This window comes from Lynx canadensis, chromosome B1 (genome assembly GCF_007474595.2).
Source record: "Lynx canadensis isolate LIC74 chromosome B1, mLynCan4.pri.v2, whole genome shotgun sequence".
NCBI classification, from domain to species: Eukaryota; Metazoa; Chordata; class Mammalia; order Carnivora; family Felidae; genus Lynx; species Lynx canadensis.
The window spans coordinates 101,790,063-101,806,086 of record NC_044306.2 but is presented as its reverse complement, the minus strand read 5'-3'; the positions used below and the strand labels follow the sequence as shown (position 1 = coordinate 101,806,086).

General features: G+C 34.7%; 1 protein-coding gene across 1 annotated transcript in view; it reads left to right on the top strand.

The window, feature by feature from the left end:
- SPATA5 (spermatogenesis associated 5) overlaps positions 1 to 16,024 on the top strand; it is a 370,207-nt gene that overhangs the window by 75,233 nt on the left and 278,950 nt on the right. The window contains exon 11 of the mRNA XM_030313115.1: positions 2,663 to 2,872. Within this exon, the coding sequence (XP_030168975.1) occupies positions 2,663 to 2,872 (210 nt within the window). The remainder of the gene's footprint in view (positions 1 to 2,662; positions 2,873 to 16,024) is intronic.

Here is a 16,024-nt window from a genome sequence, read left to right as displayed (position 1 = left end):
TAACATATACATACTGTCTATGTATGCATGCATATGCATGCATATGTGTATTTGTGTTGTATGTTATGTATATTCCACTGCTAAAGGGCATAAAAACAAAAACTACTGATCTAAATAAACCACTCAGTTTAGTAAACTTGTTGCTAAATCTACTGACCACTGCTTCTTTAATACTTTCTACTTTCTGACCTATTTAGTTTTTGATAGTTGTTGACTACCTTCCTTAAAACTCTCTTCCCATGTTTATTTCTACCCCTCAGGGTGTGATAACTCTGCTGCACTTTTTCCTAGGCAGCCCTGGTTTTAACAATAACAGTCACTTTGTGTTGTAAACAGTCACTTTGACCCCTGATGATAGCTGGATGTTTTTAGGTCTGTAAGCTTATGTGCATTGATCTCGTTTAATTTTAATTTTATTAATTGGTGAAATCAGAAAAAAAAATACAAAATAAAACCAAAGGTTGATAATGCTTCAGAGAAACTTATACATGTATCCCTTATGCCACTAAAATGGATAAAGTGGTTGAGATAGCAAACTGATGTTATGCATCAAGAGACCTAAAAATGTTCATGCCTTTTAATCCAGTAATCTTACTTTGTAAGATAAATCCCAAGAAAGAAATTTAGAAAAGAATAATTAAATCTGACCTCAGGATTGTGGTGGATAATATAGCATTCTCCTAGTTCTGTGGGCAAAAATCATTAACAAAAACAAAGTCCCCTTTCTCCCAGATCCATGCAAGTTCATTAAGAAAAAGTAACCTTTTCTGATATTAACAAACAAAACCTTTTCTTTTTTGGATTCATTTTCTGACTTTTTCTTGTTTCTTTTCCTCTTGCCTCATAAATGTAGGTGATGCCGAGCAATCTGCCTTTCACGCACATCTCCTCATTATTGGCAATTTTAATTGATCTCATGGTTTCTATTGTTTTTATGTACATCTCTCTGAAATCTAAAATTCCAGTCCTAACCTCTTTCCAGAGCACCATTTGAGATGCTTTCATTCCATCTGCTCCCTTTTTGGCTCTTGAATGGCCTGTCCTGTGTCTCAACTCTTTATAATATCTAGAAATAAAAATCTATCATATTTTCCCTCCTAAAAATTATTTTTCATTTGTATTCTGTTAACTCATCTTGAAAAATTTAGCATTAAATTATCCCTCTTTTTTACTCTACCTTCAACATCATCAGCTGTGGAACTTCAGTATCACTCTGGTGTGTCTTTATCCTCTGCATGTGGCTATCCTAGTTTAAAATTGTTTTTTTGTGGTTGTTAAGAATGTTTAGGATAGGTCCTTAATTGATCTCCCTGCATTCTCTCTTTTCTCTACATGAATCTTGTCAGAGAAGTCTTCCTGAAGCACAGATTAGACCATAGCACTTTTCAGGTTAAAATCTTCGAAGACTTCTTGTTATGAGGAAAGAGGTTCTTGAACTCCATCATCTAGTCTTCAGTGTCCCCCACTATATAGTTTCAACTAACTTTACATTTTTTATTTTTCTCTCTCAAGTCATTTTTCTCTTATTCCTTCTTATTGTCATCTGAGCTTTTCATAATTTTTGGCTTCTACCTGACCATATCCCTGTTTTCATATTTCCAGATTTCATCTGTGCTTTAGACGTTGGCTTTCAGATGTGCCTTCCAGCTGGAAGTAATCTTTTTTTTCCTGGGAACTCCCAAAAGCTTTTTCTCTTTGTTACTGTGCTTAGCATCCCTTCCATTGTACCATGATTATTTATGTACACATTACTAGTAGTTTTTAAGTTTTTAAAGTTTGTATTCATGTCTTATTCTTCTATTTCCTGTGTATATTATCTGATATGTGGTTCTTAATGGGTATTTATTAAGTAAATAATATGTAAAGAATTGTCTTATTTTGGGAAGGGTGTTTCTTTGTTGAGAAAAAGGAACAAAACTTTGAAGATACTTCATTCATGAATCAAAGACAGAAAAAAACCTTATGTTCCTAAAGGACCTTCAGAAATATTTTTGGAAGTAATAAATAAAGCAAATAAACTTGCTAAAAAGATATATAGATGAGACCTTGGGTCACTAATTCAAACCATTTTCAGTCAGATGAAACCTAATTTTTTTAATAGGAGGTTCCAGAAGCTAGCAGAGTTTTTGGTTTTGTTTGTTTATTTGTTTGTTTTTGCTTTTTTTTTTTTAAGTTTATTCAGAGAGAAACAGAGAGAGTGTAAGCAGGGGAGGGGCAAAGAGAGAGGGGGACAGAGGATCCAAAGCAGGCTCTGTGTTGACAGCAGAGAGCCTGATGCAGGGCTTGAACTCACAAACCTGAGTGACCTGATCATGACCTGAGCTGAAACTAAGAATCAGACGCTTAATAGACTGAGCCACCCAGGTGCCCCAAACCTAATTTTTAAAGTCATTTAAATAGAAGATAGATTTAACAGTATGTTCAGTCATTTAAATAATTATGTATACAAGCAGAAACATTTTTTCTTTAGTACTTTTATAATATGCAGCTCATTTTATGTACTCTGATTTACTTCTTGATAGAATTTTTAAAGGATCTTCTTTCTAGATTCTTAAATGATTATATTCCTCTTCTTGCACTTTTTATTTATTGCCTTATTTATTTATTTATTTGGTCCTTTGTCTTCACAGAACTTACATTTAGAAAATGCTCTGTTTTGCAGGTATCCTGGTCAGATATAGGAGGACTGGAAAATATCAAACTAAAATTGAAACAGGCTGTGGAATGGCCTTTGAAACATCCAGAGTCTTTCATTCGAATGGGTATTCAACCACCTAAAGGAGTTCTTCTGTATGGGCCACCTGGATGCTCTAAAACAATGATTGCAAAGGCTTTAGCCAGTGAGAGTGGCCTGAATTTCCTAGCTATAAAGGTAAGGTGTTAAATTTTTAGATTGCTACTTTCTTTTCCAGCCCCACTAACACCAATCCTCTGATTCTTGTCCTTAGAAAAATATGAAAAGACATCTTAAGGAGTTGATTTTTTTGTTTTGTTTTGTTTTTGAAGTTGATGGTAATATAATACAGGGAGATGAGCTCTAACTAAATTAGTGCATGTAATCAGCAAAATATGGTGGACAATAGAAGACACTTTAGTTTTGTTATTATCAGTATCTCTTATATCTATGTGTAATAGAAACCAGTCTTGTTTAAGTTCTACATTTTTTAATTGCGTTAATCTCTTTTGCTTAACCAGGACTTAATTATAAATATAGTATTTGTATATGTAGAATTTTCAAAGAATTCAGATACTTTAAATGGTAAAACTAAATTCCTTAAAAATGCTTTTCCAGTCTGGGAATAATTGTACAATGTTTATTTTCTGAAATACACACATACATTATCTGTTCATTGCTCTACCCTATTACTTGGGATAGATAATCTTACTTGACATGTAGTTTTACATTTACTTCAGGGCCGGATATAATTTTGTTATTAACTTTTATATAATATCATATATCCAGTTAGGAAATATACATACATAAAACCTAAAATTCTTTAGTAGAATGGACTTTATCACAAAAGTATGTACTTCAGTCTGTTAAATATCAAATTCATTTCGTAAGAAGCACCTGATAAAAGGCTCCGTTTTGATAGTACCAGGGATTTTTTTTCATAACAAAATATGTTTCCTATCTTAGAACATTAAACTCCTTGGCAGTTTCAGAGCATAAAATTTATTTCAGAATAGAGTCAGTTTTTTACTTAAAATTTTTTTGGAAATGTTTAGATATATTTAGGTTCTTTGCTTTTTAAGAATCAGTGTGTGTACAATCACTACTATTTGCATAGTTTTGATTGTCTTTTTGTGGAAGATATTGGATACTGAAGATACGGGGAGGGAACAATTTTCACTCTCATCAGTGATACTAAATCAAAACTACAGTTTTAAAGTTTGCAGGTTTAAATGTTGGAATAATGAGTGATTTTGAAATTTCAGAGACCTCTTGATTTCTCTTTGGTCCCGGTCCTCTTATCTCATGGTAATGAACATGGCCATTTTACTGGCATTTCCTACTTGTTTTACTGTCATCTCCATTTTTCTGTGCCTACCTTGTTGTGTATTTCACAACTGTATATTCGTAATCTTTGAATTTTTTGTCTACTAGATATCTGAAACTTATTTGATGAGGCCTTCACTCACAGTTATTTACACTTGAATCTCAAAAAGGAGCACATGTATTTTCCTACAAACTAATATCTCATGTGATCTAAGATAACTTTTCCAGATGTTACCAGGACTGCTCTCTGGCCTATCGTAGAATTACTTCAAAATACATTTATTACTGTTTTTAAGTGTGAAAACTTTCATGACTTTAGACAGTTTTACTTTTACCTTTTTTTCATTGTGAGAAAATGATAAAAAGATTCTTTGAAAGGTTTGTCTTGGACACTGTTCATGTAAAATAACCATGAATATGTTAACTTATTTGAGTTTTTTCATTAAACTCATGTTCATTTTTCTTTCAGGTCACACACACAAATGATAAGTGATGTTAAGAAATTTTCTTATTCAACTGAGTTCATACTTGCTTAGATATAATTATATATCCTACTAACTAATTTTTATTTAACTTTTTTTGTGTGTGTGAGAAAGTGTGCGCATGAGTGGGGGAGGGGCAGAGGGAGAGGGAGAGAGAAAATTTTAAGCAGGCTCTATGCCCAGCACAGAGATCATGACCTGAGCCAAAATCAAGAGTCAGACACTCAACTGAGCCACCTAAGCGCCCCTACCATGGATTTTTATTCAGTATACAATTTAGTATAATTTGGCAGTATTATTCAGTTTTTGAATCTGGGTGGAGAATATATTTAATGAACAATGAATGTTCATTTTACTATTTTTTAAGTTTTCCTACATGTTTGATTAAAAGTTTCCAAAAGAAAAAGTTGGGCACATGAAAAAATTATTTGTTTTTCTTGGCATTTTCATTGGTCTTTTCATCTTGGTCTGATTATTGCTTGTGAGAAGAGTTTAAAGCACCTATATCATATAGCTTATGTATGCAGAAATGAAGTCAAAGAAGTTGGGAATTTATATTCTATTCTTTCTAGTTTCACTTTTCTATGAAGAAAGTTGGCTTTTGGTCACAACATATATATTTTTTTTCCAAGGGATCTAAGTGTCAAAATTAAATTTGAGCTTTTGGAATAACAAGTCTTACACATTTTGAAAGTGATCAGAAAAATGTAGATAGACAATGAAATTTTCTAGCCAATTGGAAAATACGGGTATCTTACATATATTGAAGGAGAAACTCCCTAACATTTTTTTTATAATTGTAATTACCTTTAATTCCCAAAATAAAGATTTTAAGGACTTTAAACATTTCTTTCTCTGAGTTTATGAAAGAACCCTTTAGCTTCCCCTGTGTATCTTTTCTAAACAGTGATTGAAGATGTAAACTCTACTCATAGTTGAGACTTCACCTTGGCTGGTGTGAACTCTTAATATCCTTTGGCATCTGTATGTGTTCTTGTGTAGACTGTAGCACTTGACATGTGCTTAAGTTTAGTTTGTCATCTGGGTCAATTATATCAAAATATTTTCCAGTTGAAATTTCCTCTCTGCTTCTCTTTTGGTTTTGTCTGGAGTGCTGTAATAGATTAATTGCCCTTGTGTAGTTGGGCTGCTTTAGTTTATGAAGAACTGTTACTGATCCTGGAAGAAGGGGGGTTAGGCCTCTGACAGGGATTTTCAGCAAGTCCTTTATTAGCTGTTATTGGTGAGTATAAGAATATAATAAGCTTAGTGTAGGCTTGACTTTTTGGGGGAAATTTTCTTCTGATACTTGTCTCAGGGAGGAATTGTACAAAATACATCTCATTTTCAGGACACTCTGTATTTTATTTAAAGCATGCACAATTCAAAGTACTTAACTATTTTTTATGTAACTTGATCCCCTACTATTCTATTATCAAAGGTACAAAATAATCAGTTTGGTAAGTTCCAAGTTTATCTTTCAGCTTTTACTTTTAAATTATGTGGGCTGGTTTAGAAATCATAGAGTTTCTCTTTTGCAGATACTGTGTGGAAGACTGCATAGATACACCTCTTTTATATACTGAATGCTTTAAGATTAGTTTCCAGGATTACAAATAAGTATAATAATGTTTAAGAAAGTGAAATGCCTTTTCCAAGGTCAGAGTTGTAGTGATGGTACTGAAATTTGATCAGAGGACTTTCTGACTGCAGAGTCTAAGCTTGACCCACTATATTATACAACCTTCCATTTTACTTTTTTTTTTTTTTTTTAATTTAGTGTCTAGTGCTTTTTTCATTAATTACATCATGTTACTGGCAAAGGTAGTTCAGGCAGTTTCTATAGGGTAGGTTCACAGAAGTGTAAAGATGTTTCTGGGACATAGTTCAAAAAAATTTGTTTCTGCAGGACAAAGAAAACTGAGAAAAATAACATGGCTTTAGAGTAGAAGTTAGTTAAATTAATAAGAAAGAGTAATCACTGCCAGAGAAACAGGAACCTGATGAATAAAATAGAAGTTGATAGAGCATGTGACTCTTAATTTTAGGATCATGAGTTTGAGCCCCACATTAGGCATGGAGCATACTTAGAAAAAGAAAAAATAAAAGAAGTATATGGGAGGAGACTAGTGGTTGAATAATGTGGAGTTTGAAATTTACATATTACTATATAATTTGTGCTCTTGAAATTGTATTACAATGAAAAGAGCACTAAGCTAGGACTCAGTTTTGTTTGATTCCTAACCCTTGCACTTTTTAGTTCTGTAGCCTTAAATAAGTTCTCTTGGTCTCAGTTTTGTTTGTTTTATCTGTATACGCTCTTTGAGAGGATTAGGATATTAAGAAGTAAGTGAAGAAACTTTGGAGGGCATAACAACTCAATTCCTTATGTGTGGACTATAGATACTTATGACTTCTATATTAAAGGGTTCAATATAGAAAAGGGGGTAGGGAAGAGCTACTTGATAGTGGAGACCCCTGACAAATGCTACCTCAGCCAGGTGATTAGTCATGTTGATAGTGTGACAAGAATGGCACTTTATTTCTGTGGTCTTTCTCCCAAACACTCATAATCTGTGTCTGAGAAAAACAGGCAAAACCAAATTGAAAGATGTTCTATAAAATATCTGATCAGTACTCCTGAAACTGTCAAGGCCATCAAAAGTAAGGAAAGTCTGGGAAACTCACAGCAAAGAGGAGCCCGAGGAGACATGATAGCTAAATATAATGTTATGGTGGTTTTCTGGATGAGATCCTAGAGCAGAAACAGGACATTAGATAAAAACTAAGGAAATCTGAATAAACTATGGACTTTAGTGAACTATTATTGATATATTATTATTAACTGGTTATAACAAATGTACTGTACTATTATATGATATTAATAATAAGGGAAACTAAGTGTGCAGTGGGGGATTATGGGGTGGTGTATGTAGGAACTCAGTACTATCTTAATTGTTCTGTAAATCCTAAACTTTACCAGAAAAGGTCTATTAATTAAATAAAGAGTTTTATGGTCAGAATCACAGACACATTACAGACATTTAATGAATATAACTGAAGTTAAAAAGACTGGCTTATAGTTCTGTGTACTGCATTATACAGAAAGAGTGGAATATATGGAAGGAGAAAAATCATGGGGGAGGTTGCCAGGTCCTAGGGTAAGGGCTTTGGGGGAGACCTTCTTTCCTATTCGTCATCCCCCTGTTCATAGTGATAATGGAAAGTTCCTGGGAAAATAAAGCCCTGAGAGGAAATTGGCTGGGGAATCTGGGTTTGGGACTTCCCTGAGCTTGCCTATTTCACTGCATTTCTCAGTTGAAGCCTATAAAGGAGTATGTTGGTTCTGGCCCCAGACCCACACCCCAACATTATAAAGAATACTTTCTTTGAGTGTTTGGGTTATTTTTTCTTTCACCTTAGATATAGCTTCTAATTTAGAGTCTCACCAGGAGCCATGTCCAGATTCATGCCTTTTTGGACCCTAACTCTTTATTCTCCTTCTGTAGGTTTATTTGGGCTCATCTAGATTCTGATACCTTTTGAGATTCTATTTAATTTCCTTTAGGTTTTTTTTTTTTTTTAACTTCAATAATTCCCTCAGCTTTTGTCCAAGTAGTGTTCTTATATGCCCCATATGCTTAAATTGGCAGTTATTTGCATCATTATTAAATAAAGATATATACTTAATTTTATCACTGTTTGAATGGCTATTAGGGAGTGACTAATAGTAATCAAGTGTTAGAACAAATAGAATAATGTGCTATTGTCAGTATCGCAAAATTATGTAGAAGTTAGATTGGATTTACTTAAATATGGCATTATTTGTACACTAAGCTGACATGTTAAAGTTAAAGCATCATATGTTAAACTGAATCTTAATAAATTTTGGGCTTATATCAGTCAGTAAAGCCGCTATGTAAAAGAAGATGCCTTGATGCGAAAATATTGTATAACATTTGGCTAAAAGCAAAAAATTACAATAATATGAACTATAATAACAAAACTTTTAGCATTTTGAATCTAAGAAGACTTAGATTTAAAAAAGAGAAGAATACTCTCAGACTTCTAAGAAGTTTACTTCATAATAGAAAATTTTATTATTGGGTTGGTTTAATTTTTTATTCATGGATTCCAGCTGAGAGAAATTAGTCATGTTTTCCTCCTTTTAATTCTCTTTTGAATGAAATTTAATTGAAGTTGAAATATAACAATTTTGTGTCTATAATATTTTAAAAATTATTTGTAAATGTTTTACACACATAGTTGTGTAATTCAGATTATTAAGTGGTGTAATTCAGATGATTATAATTCTGTGTGTTCTGTGTTCTGTGTTTCTGTACATGTACAGATGTAAACAAAGATGCAGTAGATGGGCTCTGCTGTCTGTCAACTCATAATTTAGTGAAAGAGACATTTGACTAAACATGTGATATAATGAAATGGGTAATATTTAGAATCTTGATGATTAATCATATGTGAGAAATGAGAAAGAAAGAGAGAAGTCAAAGGTGATTAAAATTTTTACTTTAAGTGACTAACAGATGGAAATATCCTAGCTTCAAAAAGTTAGCAATGAGGAAGAGAAGCAGATTAGATGTGGGAGAGCAGATACCAGACTGGGATTTAGCCATGTGGACTTTGAAATGCCGTTAGAACAATATGGCACATATGTCCAAAAGGCCTTTGTAAATATGGGTTTGTAACTCAAGAGAAAGGTCATTTCCAGAGATGAAAGCATGCAAGGTGAGAGCCAGTGTTTGCAATTCCGTGTTTAGTAAAGGAGATGGAGAATGACTAGAGTGGTCAGCAGTCATATAAAGGGTTTTTGTGGGCATGTATATACATTCACACGTTGTAGCCAGCTGAATTGTAGTCAGCATGGTGCCGCTGTGTAAATTCTGAAATGTGTCATTTTTGTTTCCTGAGTGAATAAATTGTGGGGAAGGTTTGTGTTATATTTTTTTGAGAGGAACAGCTTGAATTCTGTTCCCTTGTCTGCTAGCCCCTCTCCCTTTTTAGGGTTTTTACTTGCCCAAGGCATTTCTTGCCTAGTACTTGATGCCTGTTTTCAAACCCTTTGAAGTGCTTTCCCGAAATGGCCTTCTGTATGTGCTGATGCTGTACTTTTTATTAATTTTCAAGATCCTTTACTCTTATTACATATATGTAATTCTATCTCATGTGAGTTTGGGTTTTTATGAGCATATTCCATAACATTTAACCATAGTTAACACTTAGGTTAACTTGCCTTCCCTAGACATTTTAGAACTTATAAAAGCTTGGTTTGAATTGTAATAGCCAAAAGCAACAGGCAAGTGTCAGACACATTTAAAAAGCCCTTGGGAAGACTGTAAAAAACCCAGTACTGATTAAAGGGGCAAAATTGCAAGAGCATGAAGTATAAATATTATATTTGAGTTTGTGACTTGATATGATATAGAATCATGAAACAGTAAAAGATAAGTCAGATTTAGTTTTCACTGGATTAATAGCATAGCTGGACAAATATCTTTATATGTATTTATGTTATATTTGTTTAGTAAACTTGAGCACTTGAAATCTTAATCATGGAAACATGAAAAATAACACTACTCCAAAATAAGACTATTTATGGTACTTTTTTATTTTTGGTAGTTTTTCTTGATCACCCTTGTGAGTGAAGCAAATTGTCTAGGCAGGTGAAATGTGGCAGCACTAACAAAGCACAGTTATTTGGTAAGTAAAATTGAAAAAGAAATTACCGTATCTAGTCCCGTCAACCCCATCTATTCTATGCATTTATGTATTATGTATTTTAAAGAGTTACAAAAAAACTTATGAGCAAATGTGGGACTCATAGACCATGCTATACATCTCTAACCCTTATATGTTGATGTAAATGTTCTCTTGTTTATAATGGATATCAATAACATTCTTATTTTCAAATAACCCATGTTAGCAGCTATTTATTGAGAATTAACACTTTGCACTTGCTGCTTGTTCTGCTCTCACAGATACCTTTGAATCTGAATTGCTGGTACCACGTAAAATCTTTAAGGGCATGTTTCCTTTTTTAAAAATGTTTTATTTTTAAAAGGGCTTGGAGGGGCACCTGGGTGGCTCAGTCGGTTGAGCATCTGACTTCAGCTCAGGTCATGATTTCACGGTTCCTGGTTAGTGTGTGTGTGTGTGTATGTGTGTGTGTGTGTGTGTGTGTGTTGTTGTTGTTGTTGTTGTTGTTGTTGTTTTTAATGACTTAAAATTATTTGCTTCCCGGTTCCTGGTCTCAGAGTCAGGTCTGGGCCTCAGGGACGTAAATCTTGATGCTGTCCGCACTCTCTGTGGCTGAGTTCTGCCACACGGAAGCTGCCCGCTTGGCTTGCCAGGAGTCTCTTGCGGGCCTCCTGATGCTGCTTGTCCCCGACATCGGAGGTCTTGTGGCTCACTGCCGGCTTGGATTTAGCTGGCTTCTTTGGAACTGGAGGGGGTGTTTTCTTCTCTTCCTTCCTCTTCTCGGGCTCTTGAGCTGATAGTTTGGAACCTGGAGCCTGCTTCAGATTCTGTGTCTCCCTCTCTCTCTCTTTGTCTGTCCCCCACTTGTGGTCTCCCTCTCTCTCTCTCTCTCAAAAATAAATAAATAAACATTTAAAAAAATAAATAAAAGGGCTTGGAGAAAATAGAGGACATTATAGTTTTTAGAAAGAATGGTCTGGGAACCAAAATCCTGCATTTTTATTATCATTTCTGCCATTTAACTTTTTCTAGGGCTTTTGACATATCCTTCTTTGTGCTTTGTTTTCCTCTGGTTTTCAGTGAGGTAAGTTAGACTAAATAACTCTTAAAGCCCTTCCACTAACAACATTCTGAGTAGTTCTCACAATGCTTATATTCCAATCTGTGGCTTATCCTTTGTTCTTGTTGGTTGCTAAACTTTTAGGGCATTTTCTCTAATTGTCAGGTGTAATTGTTAAGAGACTTGTACACCAGTTCTGCTGTTTATTAAGCTGTGTAACTGTGCAGATTACTTAAACTTTATATATTTTTTTCTGTAGAGTTCTACTAATAAAGAGTATTTACCTCAGAGGACTCCTGTAAGCATTGGGGGATAATACATATCAAGCATTTAGCAAGATTTCATGAAATTAGTTAACAGTAGTTGCTACTTTCTTCTGATTTTAAGATATGGATATATATTTGGCTTCAAATGGAAAAAAACATATAGCGTCATAGCTTATGATTCCTTAAGTTTTCTGTAAGAACAAAATGTATATGTCTTTGAAATGGAATTTAATCTTTTGCAACTCTTTGTACCAGAATATAGTAATTTTTGGCAGTTTGAGCTTTAAGCTCAAACTTTATAGAATTCTAGACCTATGTGATATATCAGTGCAGCTACTGGGTTGCATTTTACAGGCCAGTTATCTAGGTATGATTCATCAGTGTGTTATTCTATGCAAAATCATATGTTCTGTAGGGGCCCTCAGAAGTCATTTTTATTACTGCTATGACTTTATAATGCTTGAATTATTCCAACTCATTTTCTTTACAGTACAAATTCTTAGGTTATACTTTCAAATCTGGTTGTTGTTTTTTCCTCTTTTGTTTTGTAGAAAAAAACACACATTGTTTCTTATTCATAGGTTTCCTGTAGCTTATCTCTATGTAGTAGGGTAATGCCCCTTTACTGATTGAGGTCAAATGCCATATGTTCACATTTTCAACATAATATCAAGTCTGTTTGCCTGTACATCAGATATTTAAAACATTAATCTTTCCATTTTCAGTAGCTGGATATTGATATTGTATTCTTAGAGATCATAATCTTATACTTTTCAAAACCTGAAGTTCAGGTCATCCTTTTTAGAACCATAATCTGTGGAAAACATTAATCATTTTTTCAGATTCTCTAGCTGCTTTCCTTCAGTTAAACCAGATAATTAGAAAGCAGCATATATGCAGTGTCTATATTGCCTGAATTTAAAGATACATCTTCACTGGATGACTATCTTATTTCATGCCCTTGACTTTTATGGAGAGTTGCTGTAAGAACAATAACAATAATGCAGACATGATAATCATTACACTAAAAACAACAGTGACACCAGCAATTTCCTTTCTGATTCTTATCATGCCACACTTGCCTAATTAGTTACCCTAAATGAAGTAACATTCTGCATAAAAATTTCTCACCCTTTCCTCACTCTATCCCCTCTCCAAAAAAGACCCATTTTCCTAATTATCTGAAGGATACAGGAGTGCTGATTCATAGGCACATATGTACCCCAGTGTTTATAGCAGCACTGTCAACAATAGGCAAATAATGGAAAGAGCCCAAAGGTCCAACACCTGATAAATGGATTAAGAAGGTGTGGTATTTATATACAATGGAATACTACTTGGCAATGAAGAAGAATGAAATCTTTGCCATTTGCAGCAATGTGGATAGAACTGGAGGGTATTATGCTAAGTGAAATAAGTCAGTCAGAGAAAGACAGGTCTCAAATCATATGTTTTCATTCATATGTAGAATTTGAGAAATCTAACAGAAGACCATTGGGGAACGGAAGGAATAATAAGATAAAAACAGAAAGGGAGACAAAGCCTAAGAGACTCTTAAATACAGAGAACAAACTGAAGGTTGATGGCAGTCAGGGATTGGGGGGGATGGGGAAGATGGGAGATGGGCATTGAGGAGGGGACTTGTTGGGATGAGCACCAGTTGTTGTATGTAAGTGATGAATCATGGGAATCTACTTCCAAAGCCAAAACTACACTGTATATACACTGTATGTTTGCTAATTTGACAATAAATTATTAAAATAAAAAAATAAAAATCTGCCCCCCAAAATAAATAAAGTTTGTTTTATTGAGTGGGCCCTGGTTCTTGTTTTATTGTTCACTTTCTCAACTCCTTGTCTACAGTCTCCTTTGGGTAAAAGTATAATTTATCATATTGCAAATGAATAGCACTTGCTTTATTTGTTTGACTTTGTATATTATGAAAGGGCAGACATTGTTTTGCACTGAAGTGCAGGACTAAAAATGATCGTGTGAGGTGAAACCAGGCAAAAATGATCAATGGAGAATATTACAACTGTTAAAAGACCTTTAAAAATTTGGCAAAACATTAAGAACTTTCTTACTCTTGGTTGTAAATGTATAAGGTAGTGCATTTTGGCTGTATAACAACAGCTTCCTTGCTGGTCTCCCTTCTTCCAAAGTGTCTTAGTCTAGCCATTCATTTATACTTAAAAAAAAACACTTTTTTTAAAATGTTTATTCTTGAGAGAGAGACAGACAGAGACAGAGTATGAGTGCGGGAGGGTGAGAGAGAGAGGGAGACACAGAATCTGAAGCAGGCTCCAGGCTCTGAGTTGTAAGCACAAAGCCTGACGCGGGTCTCGAACTCACAAGCTGTGAGATCATGACCTGAGCCGAAGTTGGATGCCTAACTGACTGAGCCACCCAGGCATCCCCCACCTTTTTAACAAAATTTTTTTTTCATTCATTTATACTTTTATAGTCCCACTTTATGAGGACACTGTAGTTCATTTACCCATTTTTTAAATTGAAGTATAGTTGGCATGCAATGGAGCCAACTAATCTTCGACAAAGCAGGAAAGAGTATCTAACAGAAGAAAGATGGTCTCTTTAGCAAATGGTGCTGAGAGAATTGGACAGCAACATGCAGAAGATTGAAACTGGACCTCTTTCTTACACAATACACAAAAATAAATTCAAAAGGGATGAAAGACCTAATTGTGAGACAGGAAACCATCAGAATCCTACAGGAGAAAACAGCAACCTCTTTGACCTCAGCTGTAGCAACTTCTTACTTGACATGTCTTTGAACGCAAGGGAAATAAAAACTATTGGGACTTCATCAAGGTAAAAAGCTTCTGCACAGCAAAGGAAACAATCAACAAAACTAAAAGGGAACCTATGGAATGGGTGAAGATATTTGCAAATGACATCCGATAAAGAGTTAGTATCCAAAATCTATAAGGAATTTACCAAACACAACACCCAAAAAACAAATAATCCAGTGAAGAAATGGGCAGAAGACATAAATAGACACTTTTCCAAAGAAGACATCCAGATGGCAAACAGACAGGAAAAGATGCTCAACATCGCTCATCATCAGGGAAATACAAATCAAAACCACACTGAGATACCATCTCACACTGGTCAGAGTGGCCAAAATGAACAAATCAGGAGACTATAGATGCTGGAGAGGATGTGGAGAAACGGGAACCCTCTTGCACTGTTGGTGGGAATGCAAATTGGTGCAGCCACTCTGGAAAACAGTTTGGAGGTTCCTCAAAAAATTAAAAATAGACCTACCCTATGACCCAGCAGTAGCACTGCTAGGAATTTACCCAAGGGATACAGGAGTACTGATGCATAGGGGCACTTGTACTCCAATGTTTATAGCAGCACTCTCAACAATAGCCAAATTATGGAAAGAGCCTAAATGTCCATCAACTTATGAATGGATAAAGAAATTGTGGTTTATATACACAATGGAGTACTACGTGGCAATAAGAGACTCTTAAATACAGAGAACAAACAGGGTTGATGGGGGTGGGGAAAATAGGTGATGGGAATTGAGGAGAGCACCTGTTGGGATGAGCACTGCATGTTGTAAGTGATGAATCACTGGAATCTACTACTGAAGCTAAGACTATACTGTATGTTAGCTAATGTGAGAATAATAATAAAAAAAAATTGGCATGCAATGTTATACTAATTTCAAGTAAGTATACAGCATATTGTTTCAACAATTCTATACATTACTCATTGCTCATCGTAAGTGTAGTTACCATCTGTCATACATTATTATAATACCGACTATTCCCTATGCTGTGTTTTTATTTCCATGACTTATTTATATTTTATAACTGGAAGTTTATACTTCTTTATCTGTTTCACCCATTTTTATATTAATGAATTTCAGGTTTAGAGGTTTTTTTTGGCTGCAAAAAGTGCTTCTGTAATATTCTTGTATATGTCTCCTTGGGTATATGTACAAGGGTTTCTCTGGTGTATATATACATAGAGGTTATTGTTGAACATCGTAAACGTTACTAGGTATTTTGAAATTGCCTTCTTTTAAGTATCAATTTTTTCCCTTAATTGTTTTTGAAAAATTTTTTTTTTAATGTTTATTCATTTTTGAGAGAGAGAGAGATACAGAGTGCAAGTGGGTGAGGGACAGAGAGAGAGAGAGAGAGGGAGACACAGAATCCAAAGCAGGCCCGGGGCTCTGAGCTGTCAGCACAGAACCCAACGTGGGGCCCAAACCTACAGACCACAAAATCATGACCTGAGCCAAAGTCAGTCGCTCAACCAACTGAGCCACCCAGGTGCCCTTCCCTTAATGTTTTGATCAGTGTTCCTAAAATTTTGGAGTCTTAAGTTTTTACTCACCAATCATGTCATTGATATTTTTGATGACTTTGAATCTTGTTGACAGAAATGAACTATTTCAAATTGTGAGATTAATCTAGATAAGAGGTCAGCAAATTACACAGCCTTTGGGCAAATCCAGCCTGCAGCT